The sequence below is a fragment of the Juglans regia genome, chromosome 8, assembly GCF_001411555.2.
Source record: "Juglans regia cultivar Chandler chromosome 8, Walnut 2.0, whole genome shotgun sequence".
NCBI lineage: Eukaryota > Viridiplantae > Streptophyta > Magnoliopsida > Fagales > Juglandaceae > Juglans > Juglans regia.
In genome coordinates, this window is record NC_049908.1 from 8,926,799 (window position 1) to 8,940,425 (window position 13,627).

General features: G+C 34.8%; 1 protein-coding gene across 2 annotated transcripts; it reads right to left on the reverse strand.

Moving 5' to 3' along the window:
• Positions 1 to 50: 50 nt before the first annotated feature.
• On the reverse strand, positions 51 to 10,873 carry LOC109000491 (protein translocase subunit SECA1, chloroplastic). Of its 2 annotated transcripts, XR_001997725.2 has the most exons (21): positions 10,214 to 10,873; positions 9,702 to 9,774; positions 9,144 to 9,350; positions 7,611 to 7,714; positions 7,304 to 7,483; positions 6,294 to 6,512; positions 4,735 to 4,848; positions 4,532 to 4,645; positions 3,764 to 3,931; positions 3,351 to 3,526; positions 3,087 to 3,153; positions 2,815 to 2,961; positions 2,567 to 2,662; positions 2,372 to 2,440; positions 2,119 to 2,220; positions 1,727 to 1,978; positions 1,522 to 1,589; positions 1,110 to 1,227; positions 626 to 865; positions 313 to 517; positions 51 to 168 (listed from the first exon to the last, which is right to left on the reverse strand). XR_001997725.2 is itself a non-coding variant. In XM_018977378.2 (20 exons), exons 1-20 carry the CDS (start codon positions 10,619 to 10,621, stop codon positions 413 to 415), a joined length of 3,027 nt encoding a protein of 1,008 aa, XP_018832923.1. In that variant the 5' UTR covers positions 10,622 to 10,873; the 3' UTR covers positions 170 to 412. The 2 variants fall into 2 exon arrangements, 1 of the variants encoding a protein (XP_018832923.1); XM_018977378.2 differs by lacking the exon at positions 51 to 168 and having other exon boundaries at positions 170 to 517.
• Positions 10,874 to 13,627: the final 2,754 nt, after the last annotated feature.

A 13,627-nucleotide genomic window follows, 5' to 3' on the forward strand; every position in this document is an offset into this window, starting at 1 on the left:
CAATCTCCACCACAAAATAGTTTAGGTAGCTGACCCCTTTGGTTGGTTCATTGACACAACAACCTTCCATTAACAGTCTGCCATAGAGTATGAATATCAATCTGGGATTCTGGGTAATAGTTGATGTGCAGCTCTACCTACTTGATTCCCACTTTGAGAAAATCCAAACTTCAATGAAAATATGTAATTACTATGTTAAAACCATGTGGATTTACAAACATCATTGTGGTACATATCTACTGATATAGATATAACTTAAGACTCATATACTCACAAAAAGTCTGAGGAGCAATTAATTAAACGAGCACTTACATAAGAATGAACTCGAGCCTTTTTAACTTGTTCTTTGTGAGAGCTAGAGATCTACTAGATCTTATGCGCTAGCTTGGTTGCTGGTAACTGATGAGGAAGACTACGCAGCAACAACTGGATCAGGGTCATTTTTACTCCTACCAATTTTGCCTGATTTCTCATTTTGTGTTTGCTGCTCATCCTTCTTTACCATCACGGGTTGAAACTGCCAACAAACGAAAAACCAAAATAATTTAGAACAAAACAAGAAGGTATATTTAAGCGGCGTGATGTCATTACAAACCAACATGTGAATCATAGATATTGCACGAACCTGATATATGGAATATATAACATTTCTTCTTATTTGTGCCATCATGTCCAAGAAGAGATTATAGCCTTCAAGTTTATACTCAATAAGTGGATCCCGCTGTGCATACCCACGTAAACCTACAGCTTGCTGAACAAACTTAAGAGCTTGCAAGTGTTCTTTCCACAAACGATCAATGTTGCTCAAAATTAAGAACCTCTCAGCTTCTTTCATTAAGCCTGGTGCTTGTTTCTCCACAATATCCTAAAATAACATTCAATGAAAAATAAATAAGAAGTGATTGAAACAAGTGATTGACATGTATCACCCATGACCCATATATATCATATTCATTATTAAGCCAAAACATTGGAGCCCACACCAGGTGGACACCAAGCTTTCTGAAGTTTCCTGTCATCTGATTATGCTAAAAGAACACCACCTATAGCTAAAAGATCTGAAGTTTTGAAATAAAGTAGAGTCAGATTAAGCAGCCTATGATACCGACCTTCTTCTGCAAATATGCTTCACGACCACGAAGACGAAGGTAATCCTGCAATTCCCCGTAGCTAGAACACTTGCTCCGTAGCAAATCTGGGGTCAGATCATCCAAAAAATAGCAATACCTAAAAATACAGCAATATGATTGTCAGAAAAATTGGGCCAAGCAAAATAAGGAGATCCACCACACTATATAGTGTAAAATGAAAATTATTCCCACAAATTAGATAGAAATTAATGCTCAATTTACAAGATAATATCTCAGATTTTAACAATTGTATTTGGCTGGGATAATATTTAATTTAAATATATCTACAAGTTTATCAGAAACCAAAAGCTGCAACACTAAAACCTTTTTTAGCCATCCATTAGAATTCTTGTCAATTTTGAACCAATACAAAAGCAAGGGTGCCTCTTACTGTTGAAGTTTTGCAATGAGCTTTTCAAAATCCCAGCTTTCCTTTGGGGCATCCGAGCCAATATTTGCCTATTCATTATAGAAGTACAAAAGAGATTTACTTGAGGATCGCAGCATACATGTTAATTGTACCAGAATTTTTTTGGGTGGTGGGGGGGGGAGGGGGAGATGGGAAAAAAACCCAAAATCGAATATTAGAAACATACCTCTAAGATATCATCCATTGTCAGTTCAGCAAACTCAATAACAAGAGTTTGGAGATCATCAGATCCGAGTGCTCGTCTTCTCTCTTTATATACACGGTCTCTTTGGCTGTTTAGAACTTCATCATACTCAAATAATTGCTTCCGAATGTCGAAAAAGTAATTCTCCACTTTCCGCTGAGCTTCATCAAGAGCTTTAGTCAGCATCTTGGACTCAATTGGTAGGTCTTCAACTCTAAAAGCTCTCATTAAACCCTACAAATTGCAAAATCCACAATTTTGTTTTAAAATGATATCCTAAAGAAGCATTACCCACTATCCTGATACAACCACTTACCAAGAATTAAAGGAAAAAAAAAAACAAACAATTATCCTACTGCAACTACAGTTTGAACCTGAATTCTGTCTCCACCAAAAATCCGGAAGATGTTATCTTCAAGACTTAAGAAGAAGCGGGAACTTCCAGGATCCCCTTGCCGGCCACTTCGACCTCGCAGCTATATGAATACACATTGCAAGTTCAATTTTTATCAAGTTCTAGAAAAGCATTCTCATGTCAATAATATGTAGAGGAAATTTTCAAATAAAAAGCTGGGTGAACAGCCCTGAGTTTGATGGGAAAAACTAAACAATTTGACAAAATTAGACCTGATTGTCAATGCGGCGAGATTCATGGCGCTCAGTTCCAACCACATGAAGTCCACCAGCTGATACAACCTAGGGATTTGGAGATATAAGAAATTGTAATCAACACTTATTAACTATCAAAAAAAAAAAAAGAAACTGTAATCAACACTAGCAAAGAGAAGCAACTTAATTTTACTATGGAATATCAAAACTAACCTTCTTTCTCTCTTCCTCAGTGTAGACCTTGAACTCCTTAACTATTTCAAGAAAGGCATCACGCAGTTTGGCAATGACTTCATCCTGAGCAGGACCCTATAAACGCAAAGATACAAATATTTCATTTTGCGATTACATAGAAGAAATAACTTCAAGGAACACATGAAAAAATAGGTCATATTTCATTCAGTTTCTAATTGTCTGTAATGTTAATCTGCAAAAAAAATCAAAGCTACAAAGAGGTTCACCTTTTCACAACAATAAGATAGGCGCTCCTCAGCTTCAAGCTCACTTAAAGATCTTAGACCCCATGTTTTGACAGCTAATTGTACAGCTTCATCAGCCAACTTGGTTTTTTCATTTGATAATTGGCATGGGAATAAATTTTCATTCACCTGGAAAATTATAAAATAATGAGTTCCAGGATTGATCATGACACAGAAAATTGCAACTTTCAGAAAAATAAAGTTACATATGTAAAATACAATTACAAATACGACAAACAAAACGAAAATCACACCTTCCATGTCTTCTTTGGAGGAGGTTTCTTCACTGATACAAAAACTCCTTCGGTTGGCTTAACAACTCTGTGATTATATTATATTAAAAAGGTTGTAATGCATGTCTAAAGATGCATCATCTAGTGGCTGATGCAGAATACATCTATCAGAAATTTCAGAGTAGAAATGGAGTTAAACAAGTAAACTATAAAGAGGCAAGGCAGGAAACTTGTGTAACATAAAAACCATCAGAAACAAAACATATATTGAAGCTCAGATGATACCTTGGCATAAGCATCTCACGTAGCTTCAACCTTGCCATAAATTCTGCATTACCACCAAGGATTATATCTGTACCACGACCTGCCATATTGGTAGCAATTGTCACTGCCCCTAGACGACCGCTCTGTGCTACAATTTCTGCTTCTCTCTCCACATTCTCTGGTTTCGCATTGAGAACCTTTAAAATATACATCCATTAAAGTTCTCCACAAAGAAAAGACTTGAATGAGATGTTCAGTTTTATTCCCTGATTTTCAGAATGAATGGCGGTTGATTTAACAAATGAATGCACAAGCATGAAAGGTGATGTAAGTAAAAGACCTAAGATCCTACTTGGTTGATCCCTGTAAAGTTATTTGCAAGTCAGATTCCCCCAAGTTATAGTGCTTGTATCCCTAGAGATAAGAAGCCCCACCTCATGAGGAATTCCAGCTTCTTGCAATTGTTTTGCCAATACATCACTCTGCTCAACGCTGGTAGTGCCAACCAGCACTGGGCGGCCTGTCTTGTGCATTCTAGAAATCTCTACCACAACTGCCCGCCATTTTCCATTAGTTGCCCTGAAAACTACATCAGATTCATCCTGAAAGATGAAGAGATCATAATGAAATTGATGGACTTCAAATATTTAGATAAATTCTGTATTATCAACAAAACTCACATCTGCACTAAAAATATTTTCCAGGCATTTTTTACAGGCAAAAAGGGCACCAGTGGTGGGAGGGAGAGAGACTAGATGTTGGTATCTTCTATCTCCGCATGACCACAGGCGTTTTAACTCACTAAGGAACTCTTCACAGGGGTTTAGAGTCTTAGACCGGCCTCCAGAGCGCCTGTAAAAGGGGGCTGATTCTTTACAGGCACTGAGCAGAGGAACTTGAGGCACTCTCTCAAGATGGAGTTGAGTCATGTTTTGACCCCAGCCCCACCAAAGGCAAAATGGTACTAAACTGGTGGCAGGATTTTGAAAACTTACAAGTCAAAACAAAGAAAAAAATTGCCTCTCCTTTAAGGGAAATCTAATTTTTTCGTTTCATTGAAAAGAAAAAAAAATCTGGTAGTATAGTTCTTCTTTGTTTGCCTCAGTCCACATAAAGTGATTATGCTTCACAATCTGCATTGCAATGATAATAACCAGCCACACTGTTGATATTTCTTATATGAATGGATCACTAGGAGATACCTTTCTTATCATAGGCTTGTTTGTAGGCACAATTGTAACTTTAAGTTTGTATATGCTCTCAAATTCTGTACTTTCAGTTGCAGCAGTACCAGTCATTCCACAAAGTTTCGGGAACTGCAATAATAAAAGGAAAAAGGCATTGGTTACGGAGGATAAATTTTCCTGATTCTTCAGCTAATGTAATGAGACTACAAAGCTCCAACCTGGAGAAAGAAATTTTGGTAGCTAATTGAAGCCAGAGTTACAGTCTCATTTTGTATTGGCAGACCTTCTTTTGCTTCAACTGCCTGGTGAAGCCCATCACTCCATCGCCTCCCCTAACAAATAAGACAAGCAATAGACATTATGTTGTGCTTTGAAGATCAACATCTTACTTTTTACCTTTGTTTTCCTCATATCCTTGAGATTTATGTGTGTAATTCCATGGGTGTTATAATTATGGTAGAATTATGTACAAGACCAATAATTTCAATTATGCAACAATAAGAATCTAATTCCTAGATTTATAGTTTTGGCATTGGCACAACCAAAGTTGCTCATTCTGTACTGTTATGCTGCTACGATATTTGCAAGCAACTGTAAGTTGAAGGAACTCATCGAAGTGCTTGCCACATGCAGTGTTTTTTAGAAGGATTCTCTTCTGCTAACTATACCATCAAGTAAACTGTATATTACATATGCACAGAGCTAAACAGATTTACAGACTCATTAAACTCTTTAACCCAAATCTATCCTAGCATCATTGTTAATTTTATTGAAGTTAGGTCATAGAGAGAACGAAGATGGAAAATAGCAAAAATGGTAGGTGATTCAAAGATCTTCCCTACCCTCTTACTCTTGCAATATATTAACTTAGCTTTCATTTGACATTTATAGATGGGGTACACAAAATACAATTATTCTTTAACACTCCCCCTGCTTGGAACAGATAAATGTCAATGTCAGCCTCAACAGGAAGGACCAATTAATGATTAGGGATTGGCTGCACTGTTCATCATTTGTAGGAAATAAAAATTCTTCTCATCAGCCACTATTCACTACCACACACCCCACACCCTATGAAAAACACCCCCACACACTATGGAAAAAAAAAAAACTGTACGTGTGGTGTGTGAGAGTGAATAGTGGCTGATGAGTAGAATTCCTCTTGTAGGAAAATCCCCTTCTCTAGTTAGAAAATTGAAGTGACCCGCCCACATAAGCACCAGATTTTTTTCCCAAGCAAATCATTCTTCATCACATAAGCCCATGATTAGTCATTTCCAGATGCTTAGAGAAATTGGTGGTTAAAAACCGAGATGTAGAAATCTCAAAAAAATTGGGCGTGAAATTGTTTACACCTTATTGTGATCTAAGAAAATAAACCACTCTCCGCCGTGTCTGCTGAGGGCAGTTACCTTTGTATGCATATAGAAAGAAGCATCAGCAAATACAGAGATTTCTACAATGAAAGAGAAAAGAAGCAGGTAAATGCATTGCCTAAAGAATTCTGTATAGAATTTCCTTTTCAAAGAAAAGTCGTTTATATGCATGTCTGAATAAGTTAAAGGAACCATATTGGTTAAGATCTCAGATCTTTTTCAGAAAAATCTCTGAGGGAAGGAGAACGTGACTTCAATGTGAAATTCATTTCTTTCTCCTCTAGTGAAAAGGGTAAATGAAAGGAGCAATCGACAATCATATGCAAAGCATCCAGTTTCACAAATTTCTAGACTTGCTAACAACTTTCTTTGTGAGACACAGAACCTAGATGGAGATTCACCTGCATGACCCGACCAGTAAACTCATCCACTATTAGAACCTCCTTGCCACGGATAATATAGTTTACATCTCTAAGAAATAATTCTTTGGCCTTTATTGCATTCAGAACATATAATGCCCACTGCTCTCGAGGATCATACAAATCCTTTACAGCCAGAATTTCTTCAGCATCTTCATAACCCTGTTCAGTTAGTAGAACTGTCTTCTGCTTCTCATCTACCTGCAACAACAACCTTGGTAAGAAAAAAATGAAAATATTTATATTTCTCCCTGATCCATGATGCATCTACTTCGCTATTATGTCCAAGGACAATCTATTTTAAAAGTATTTCATAATGGAACCTACATGGGATCAACCAAAGATGGGTGGATATAGTTAAGTTACTGATGTAAACTTATGAACTTGGTTACCAGACAGATCAGACAGTGAATGGAAATGATGTGGGAAACTGGGGATTCTTATAAATACAGGACACAGATATTGCAAGGACAAACCAACTATAAATTACATATTAATGCATAAAAGTGAACCACACAAGTTTGCAAAATATAATCATATCCTTCTTCTAACACTTCTCTTTCTCATTCCACCTAAAAATCAAAGTCTTACTCAAACACAAGTCTTTCAAGAATGGCCATTTCTATTTCTTCCTAAAAGGAAAATCTTTATTGTAGTTTTTGTTGCAATTTAATTCCTTTTTCGGTATGATAATAGAACAACTCTTCTCCTATTGATCCAGCTTCTCCAAACAATAGCAGTCACACGTGTTCATGCCAAATCAAACTGTCAAATTATGTGCACGATAGCATGTTTGGCACATGGACGGGCATTGTGAAGTTATTTATGCCTGACACAGTGCCCAGCACCAGTGCAGAATCAACTTATATTTAACACTTCATGAGATGATTCTGATTCACCGTTTTTGGGTCCAATATTATTCGTTAGTCGAGGAAGAAAACCTGTAAAAAAATGAACACATATTAATTGAAATATATGCTTAGTAGTCTTACAGTGTAATGTATATCCCGTCCAAAGGCTGCAGCTATCTTTGCAGCTTTATAATAACGATCACTAGGTCTGTCTGCAGATCCAGATATGATGAGAGGAGTTCTGGCCTCATCAATAAGGATGGAATCAACCTCATCAATTACGCAGTAACTGAAACCCCTCATAACAAGCTCCTCAATGCTCTGTACATTGCCAGAAAATTCCTTCAGCTAAGGTAGAAATGAAATTTAGCAAGCTTTAAATTGATTGAAATTCATGCAATCAAGTGATAATTGTACAAAATAGCACAATAAAGAAAGAATTACTTTCCGTGGCAAGGTTGTCTCTCAAATAATCAAAACCAAGCTCGCTATTGGTCACATATGTGATGTCACATAAATAATTTTCCCTTCTTTGTTCACTTGTCATGTTCTCTGCCACAAATGCATCCAGTTGTTAGCTAACAATGAAAAGCAAATTTGGCAAGGCAATATGTAGAAGCAGTAACCATGGACAATTAATGAAAAAAATATCAACTCCCCAGATAAGAAGAATGCAGATCAATACGGTTCAACAAGTCAACTAGAAGCATCCAACGACTAGAATCAAAATGAAAACTCAAAAGCTACTACTATTTTATAAATTAAAGTATATGTATAATTGGACAGTATAAGAATATTTTCCATCGTTAATGTTTATTAAAGCGGAAAAATGATGGGCACAGATAACAAAATGAAAAGAAGAGTGATCTTCAAACCAGACACAATTCATTGACATTTGGCATTATTTTATTTTTTTATAAGTAAAAATATTATATATATCAATAGGAGTAACCAAGTACACTAGATGTATACAAGAAAACACCTAGCCCATACTAAAGAGCTCCTAATAACCCAAAAAGCCTATGAAAACTACCCAAAATACATCAAGCCCAAGTTGGAATAAAACACACCTCCCCAACCCCAACCCATTGATTCCCATAGACTAATACTCCACCCGAAACACCCTCTATGAGAACGTCTTCATAATGCCCTCTCTTTAGTCTTCCCTCAACATTTGGCATTATGCACTTGTCAATCATAAGAGGTGCTAAAAAATAGAATAAATTGCACGAGGGAGGAGAAATAAAAAATTTAATATGAAGTGGAAAACCCTTTCTATCTTATTAGTAAAGCGCTAACATGCTTCACTGCAATCAAACTCAAGTTTTGCCTGTTGAGGCCACGGCCAACTCGAAGGGGCTGAAGTTCGATCCAGACCTTTTTAGTTGTTAAGTTATAGCAGCACCAAGCAACCTCCACAGGTACAATTTTTCATGTACTAAAAAGAAGTGAGAAAGCATATAACAAACTAGGGAAAGCCCAAACCACATATGGGTTTATACACCTAAAGGACTAGTCAAGTTTACAATTGGAGAGCCTAAGGCCTCGTTTGTTTTCACAACTCCTCTCAACTCATTCCATCTCATCTCATCTAATCATTACAACTTTCTTAAATTGCCATACAAAATAAAATAAATAATTCAACTTTTTCAAATCCCAAAAAAAAAATAATATTAAAAAAATATATTCTAACAATATTTTATTCAACTTTTAACTTTAATTTCAACTCATCTCATCTCATCTCATCTGTGAAAACAAACGAGGCAAATTCTATCTAATAAGGAATCAATTTGAGACAACAAACAAACAGCTCATCAAAAACAGGCACAAATGCACTTAAACAAATAAAATCAGAAACTTTAAAATAACCAATCCCCGAAAGATCACATGTGAGCATCCATCCATCTAAAAAAATGCATGGCAATTGATATTAAAATATACAGAACATGGAGTATGACAAAAATAAAAGAATGAGACATACGTTGGATTAGGCCAACCTTCAATCCAAGAAAACGAGGAACTTGACCAACCCATTCACAATCACGTCGAGCAAGATAATCATTGACAGTCACAACATGGACTCCTTTTCCCGCTAATGCATTTAGATAGGCTGGTAAAATAGCAACAAGGGTCTTTCCTTCTCCGGTCCTCATTTCAGCTATTTCTCCCTTATGAAGAACCATGCCACCTGCGTAACGAAAGCTTATTAAACATACACTGGCCACTTATGACTATGCATACACAACCTTAAATATTGATGTGGATACAAGTGTTGAGGTTTAATATGGACATCAGGTGAACTACACGACAAACCCCAAAATTATAGATATGGAAGTATTCAAGCTGCATTGACAATGCAGAATGTGTGCTTCTTGTTACATTGAGGCTTGACGAACCATAGGGGATAACATGGAACATTCAACAGACAAAAATGGTTCCAAACGGGCGAGCACAGGATTGTATATTAACAAGTGTTTACCTATCAGTTGGACTTGAAAAGGAAGAAGTGGGAGAGAATAATTATGCATAGCAGTTTTACCTATCAGTTGGACATCGAAGGGACGAAGGCCTAGCACCCGTTTTGAAGCCTCTCTAACAACAGCAAATGCTTCCTGCAATGTAAGTGCCTCTTGTTATAGTCAAAAGCAACAAATATATTAGCTATAATTGGGGGCTCTCTATTATGGGCTAGGTGTTCTCTCTTGTATACACTTAATTGGTTATGCCTATTGATATTAATATATTTTTACTTATCAAAAAAATATATATTAGCTATAATTAAAACCACAAACAACAAGAAAAGCATAAATAAAAAGGAAAAAATTGCAAGCAAAATTCCCTGGTTCCTTCATTAAGACAATGTAAGCAATTAACATTTTGTACAGACTACATTCGTATCAGGATTTATAATATTCAATAACTTCTGGGTCAAATTACAATCGAACCCGCTCCAAACTTACGATTACACTATATGAAAAGATAAGAAAAAGTATTTTATTTAAAAAACAAATGATAATAACAGGCAATAAGAGTTTATTATATAAAACTTACAGCTAAAAGGGAATCTAAAGATTCACCCCGCTGGGCTCGTTCTTTCAACATCAGCGTCTTATCCCTTAGCTCCGAATCCGACAATGCCGAAATCTGAGCTTCCATTCCATTGATGACACCTACAATTGAGGCGTACTGCTGCCGAGTGGATTCTCCAGTGTCATTCCCTTTGAATATCCCACCTAAAAGCCCTCCCAACGAAGCCATTGCACGCATCCGCCCGCTCCTACTACCTTTCAATTTCGGTGTTTTGGCTCCAACATCAAACATTTGAAGGTATTTCGACGACCCCAAGTGGGAGATTTGGTAGTAATCTTTGTGGGCGTGAAGGAACTTAGAAGAGGAAGGTGAAACAGAGAGGTAGTGGTAGTGCTTCACTAAAGGTGACAGAGAGAGTGAAGATGCCATTTTTAAAATTTTAGCAAAAGCTAAGATATGGGACTGATTGGGTTCAGTCAAGATCAAGGAGTTATTGCAACAAGTAAAGAAGTTTGCAGCGAAACGTTGTGTTATGCTCGAAATCGTTGGTACTCTGTTTCATATTGCGTTTCTGTTCACTCTAGAGGAGGCCGAGGCTTTGTTCCGGTTTGCAGAAGATTCAAAAGAAATAAACGGAGAGAGAGAGAGAGAGGGGGGTGCGGATAAGGCAAGTACGGACTAGAAAGATCAACTGGTCTAAACGATTAATGGTAGATTCTTAAAATAAATGGGGTCTCTTGAAATAAATAAATAAATAGATCTATTATTAAAAATACTTATATAAGTCTTAAGTGGATCTTATTTTTATTTTTTAAAAATTTGTATTAGAATTTGATGGTAAAATTACTTTTCTGTGTAGTGACCAATAAAATATTCATATTGAATTAGAAAAATATTGAGCTGCACTACTATATCGCTGTAAGTGATGCTAGTGTAAAAGTAGTATTTTTTTATCATTTTTAAATATTTTTTAAAAAATATGAAAAATACATCAATATATTAAAAATTATTTATTTAATCAATAAGTTAAAAAAAAAATCACTGTAACAATAACCATTGGGCGGCATAGTAATTTTTTTCAAAATGATTCACAGGAAAATTTTCAATCTTTTTTTTACGGTGAGTTCGACATTTTTTATTAGATGATTTACACAATGTAATTTGATCGTTTATTTTTACAATGAGATAAAATGATATTAAAATTAATATATTAAATAAAATATTATTAAAATATATTTTTTTAATATTATTTTTATTTTAAAATTTAAAAAATTAAAATTTTATTTTATTTTATATGAAAATTTAAAAAATTGTAATGATTAAATGAGATAAGATGAGTTGAAAAATTTCTTAAAAATAAACCAGGCCATATCTAATGTTAATCAATAAATTATGCTAAATTACAAATCTATCTTCTTTAATCGCATGGAATAATATTTATATTTTAAATAACTTTATAAAATAAAATAAAAAATTAATCAATATGATTATTCAATTTTATTTTTTATTTTTTATTTTTTCCAAGTGGGGCTTTCCTAATTCCTACCCGGTTTTGTGTTACAGTGTTGAGTGGTATCCTTTGTGGATTTGGCCTGGTTTTTCTTCTGGAGTGGCAGTGTTACCCTTCCTCGGGTTTTTTTTTTATTTTTTTCCGTTTGAGAACATAAAAATTTCATTCATATAATAACGGAAATAGTTATGAAGATAAACCATGTAATTACACATCTGCATCTAATAAGACTCTATACTAAATAAAATTTGGATATTGAGACTATCGCTAAATTGTATTATCCACAAGACGAGTATGTCTCGCAAGTAAATTTATTTTGTTTATCAACATGAAGTACATCAAAGTCTTCAAACGAAGAAATAAATATTTGGATCTCAGATATTATATTTTCCTATTTGGAAAAGTTAGATTCCTTAGAGACAATAGCTTCAATCACAGACAAAGAATCTCATTCCAATAACAAATTGGAAAATACCTAATGCAAGATCATCAGTAAACCCCTAAAAGCAACTAAAGTCTCAATGTCATCCACTTCAAACATCCAAAATTCTTTCTGATATAAAGCAAATAAAATATCTCATTTATCATTTCTTAAAATACCCCCCCAACTCAGAATCAAAAGAAGGAAACAAAGTGCCATCAAAATTAAGTTTTGTCGAACCTTGCAAATGAGGTTTTCAAGAAAGAATGATATCATTACGTACAATCGATTGATGCAATTTAATGGTAGTGTACCCCTCAACATATGTCAAACAATTATCAACCACATCATTAAGCATACAGTTAGAATTCTGAAATAACTTCATATTCTTATATTGCCAAACATCTTAAGAAATAGTAATAAAACGCGAAACTTAAGTTATATGATATTGCATCAAAACTCCAACTCGATCAGAATAATTACCAACAATCTCCAGAAAATGCATAACAAAAGGACAATGTACAGCCATCAATTTTTTCACATCTGGACAACCCCAAAAATATGACGGCAATCTTCTACTACCAATGAGCAAAGAGAACAATCTACATTAGAAATAACACCCATCTTTAGCATATTTAATTTTATAGAAAAATTATCATTATATGCTCTCCACTCAAAATTCTTAACTTTATTCAGAAGATTTAAATTCTAAAATTGATGCCAAAATGATGAAGAACCTTGAAAATCAGAACTACCAGCACCAACAGTATAATCAAATAATGTGACTGCAAGATGATATCCAGACTATAGTGAATACAGGTTATTTTTAGTGTCAGTCCATACAAACTTATCACCCCAACCCCTTGGCAATAAAAGAAGCTGTACAATAGTGTTAGCAACAAAGGAAGAAATATAGATTGAATCAAATCCACATCCCAATAACCATTAGGTTGATGCATAAGTAACTTTTGAATTATCATGAATGACATAGTTAGGTGGAAGAGACTCGTAACCAGAAAATTGAGAGCTATTTATCTCGAGTTATCCTTACATCAGCACCTTTCCCTATCATCCAAATACCCCGAGCTAGCAAAAGAGATTTAACAACACAAATACTCCTCCATATATATGAGGGCTTACCACCCAAATGTGAATGAAAAAAAATATTTGTGGAAGGGAAATACTTAATTTTACATGACAATAAAGAATTAGGATTTTGAATCAATCGACAATCTTGTTTTGCTAATAAAGCATATTAAAAAACTCAAGATTCTTAAAACCCATACCACATCTTTGAAAAACACATCTTCTTTTTTTTTTTCAATTTTGGCCGAGTTACCCTGTAATATGCTTGTGAACTTGCATTTTTTTTTCTCTTACAATTATATATTTTTCCTTATCCAAAAAATGTCCCCATAGAACTTTTATTTTTTTTCCTCATAACTTAAATATTTCATTTAAAATATTTGGAAACAAATATATACACAATGTTAAATTACCAGAT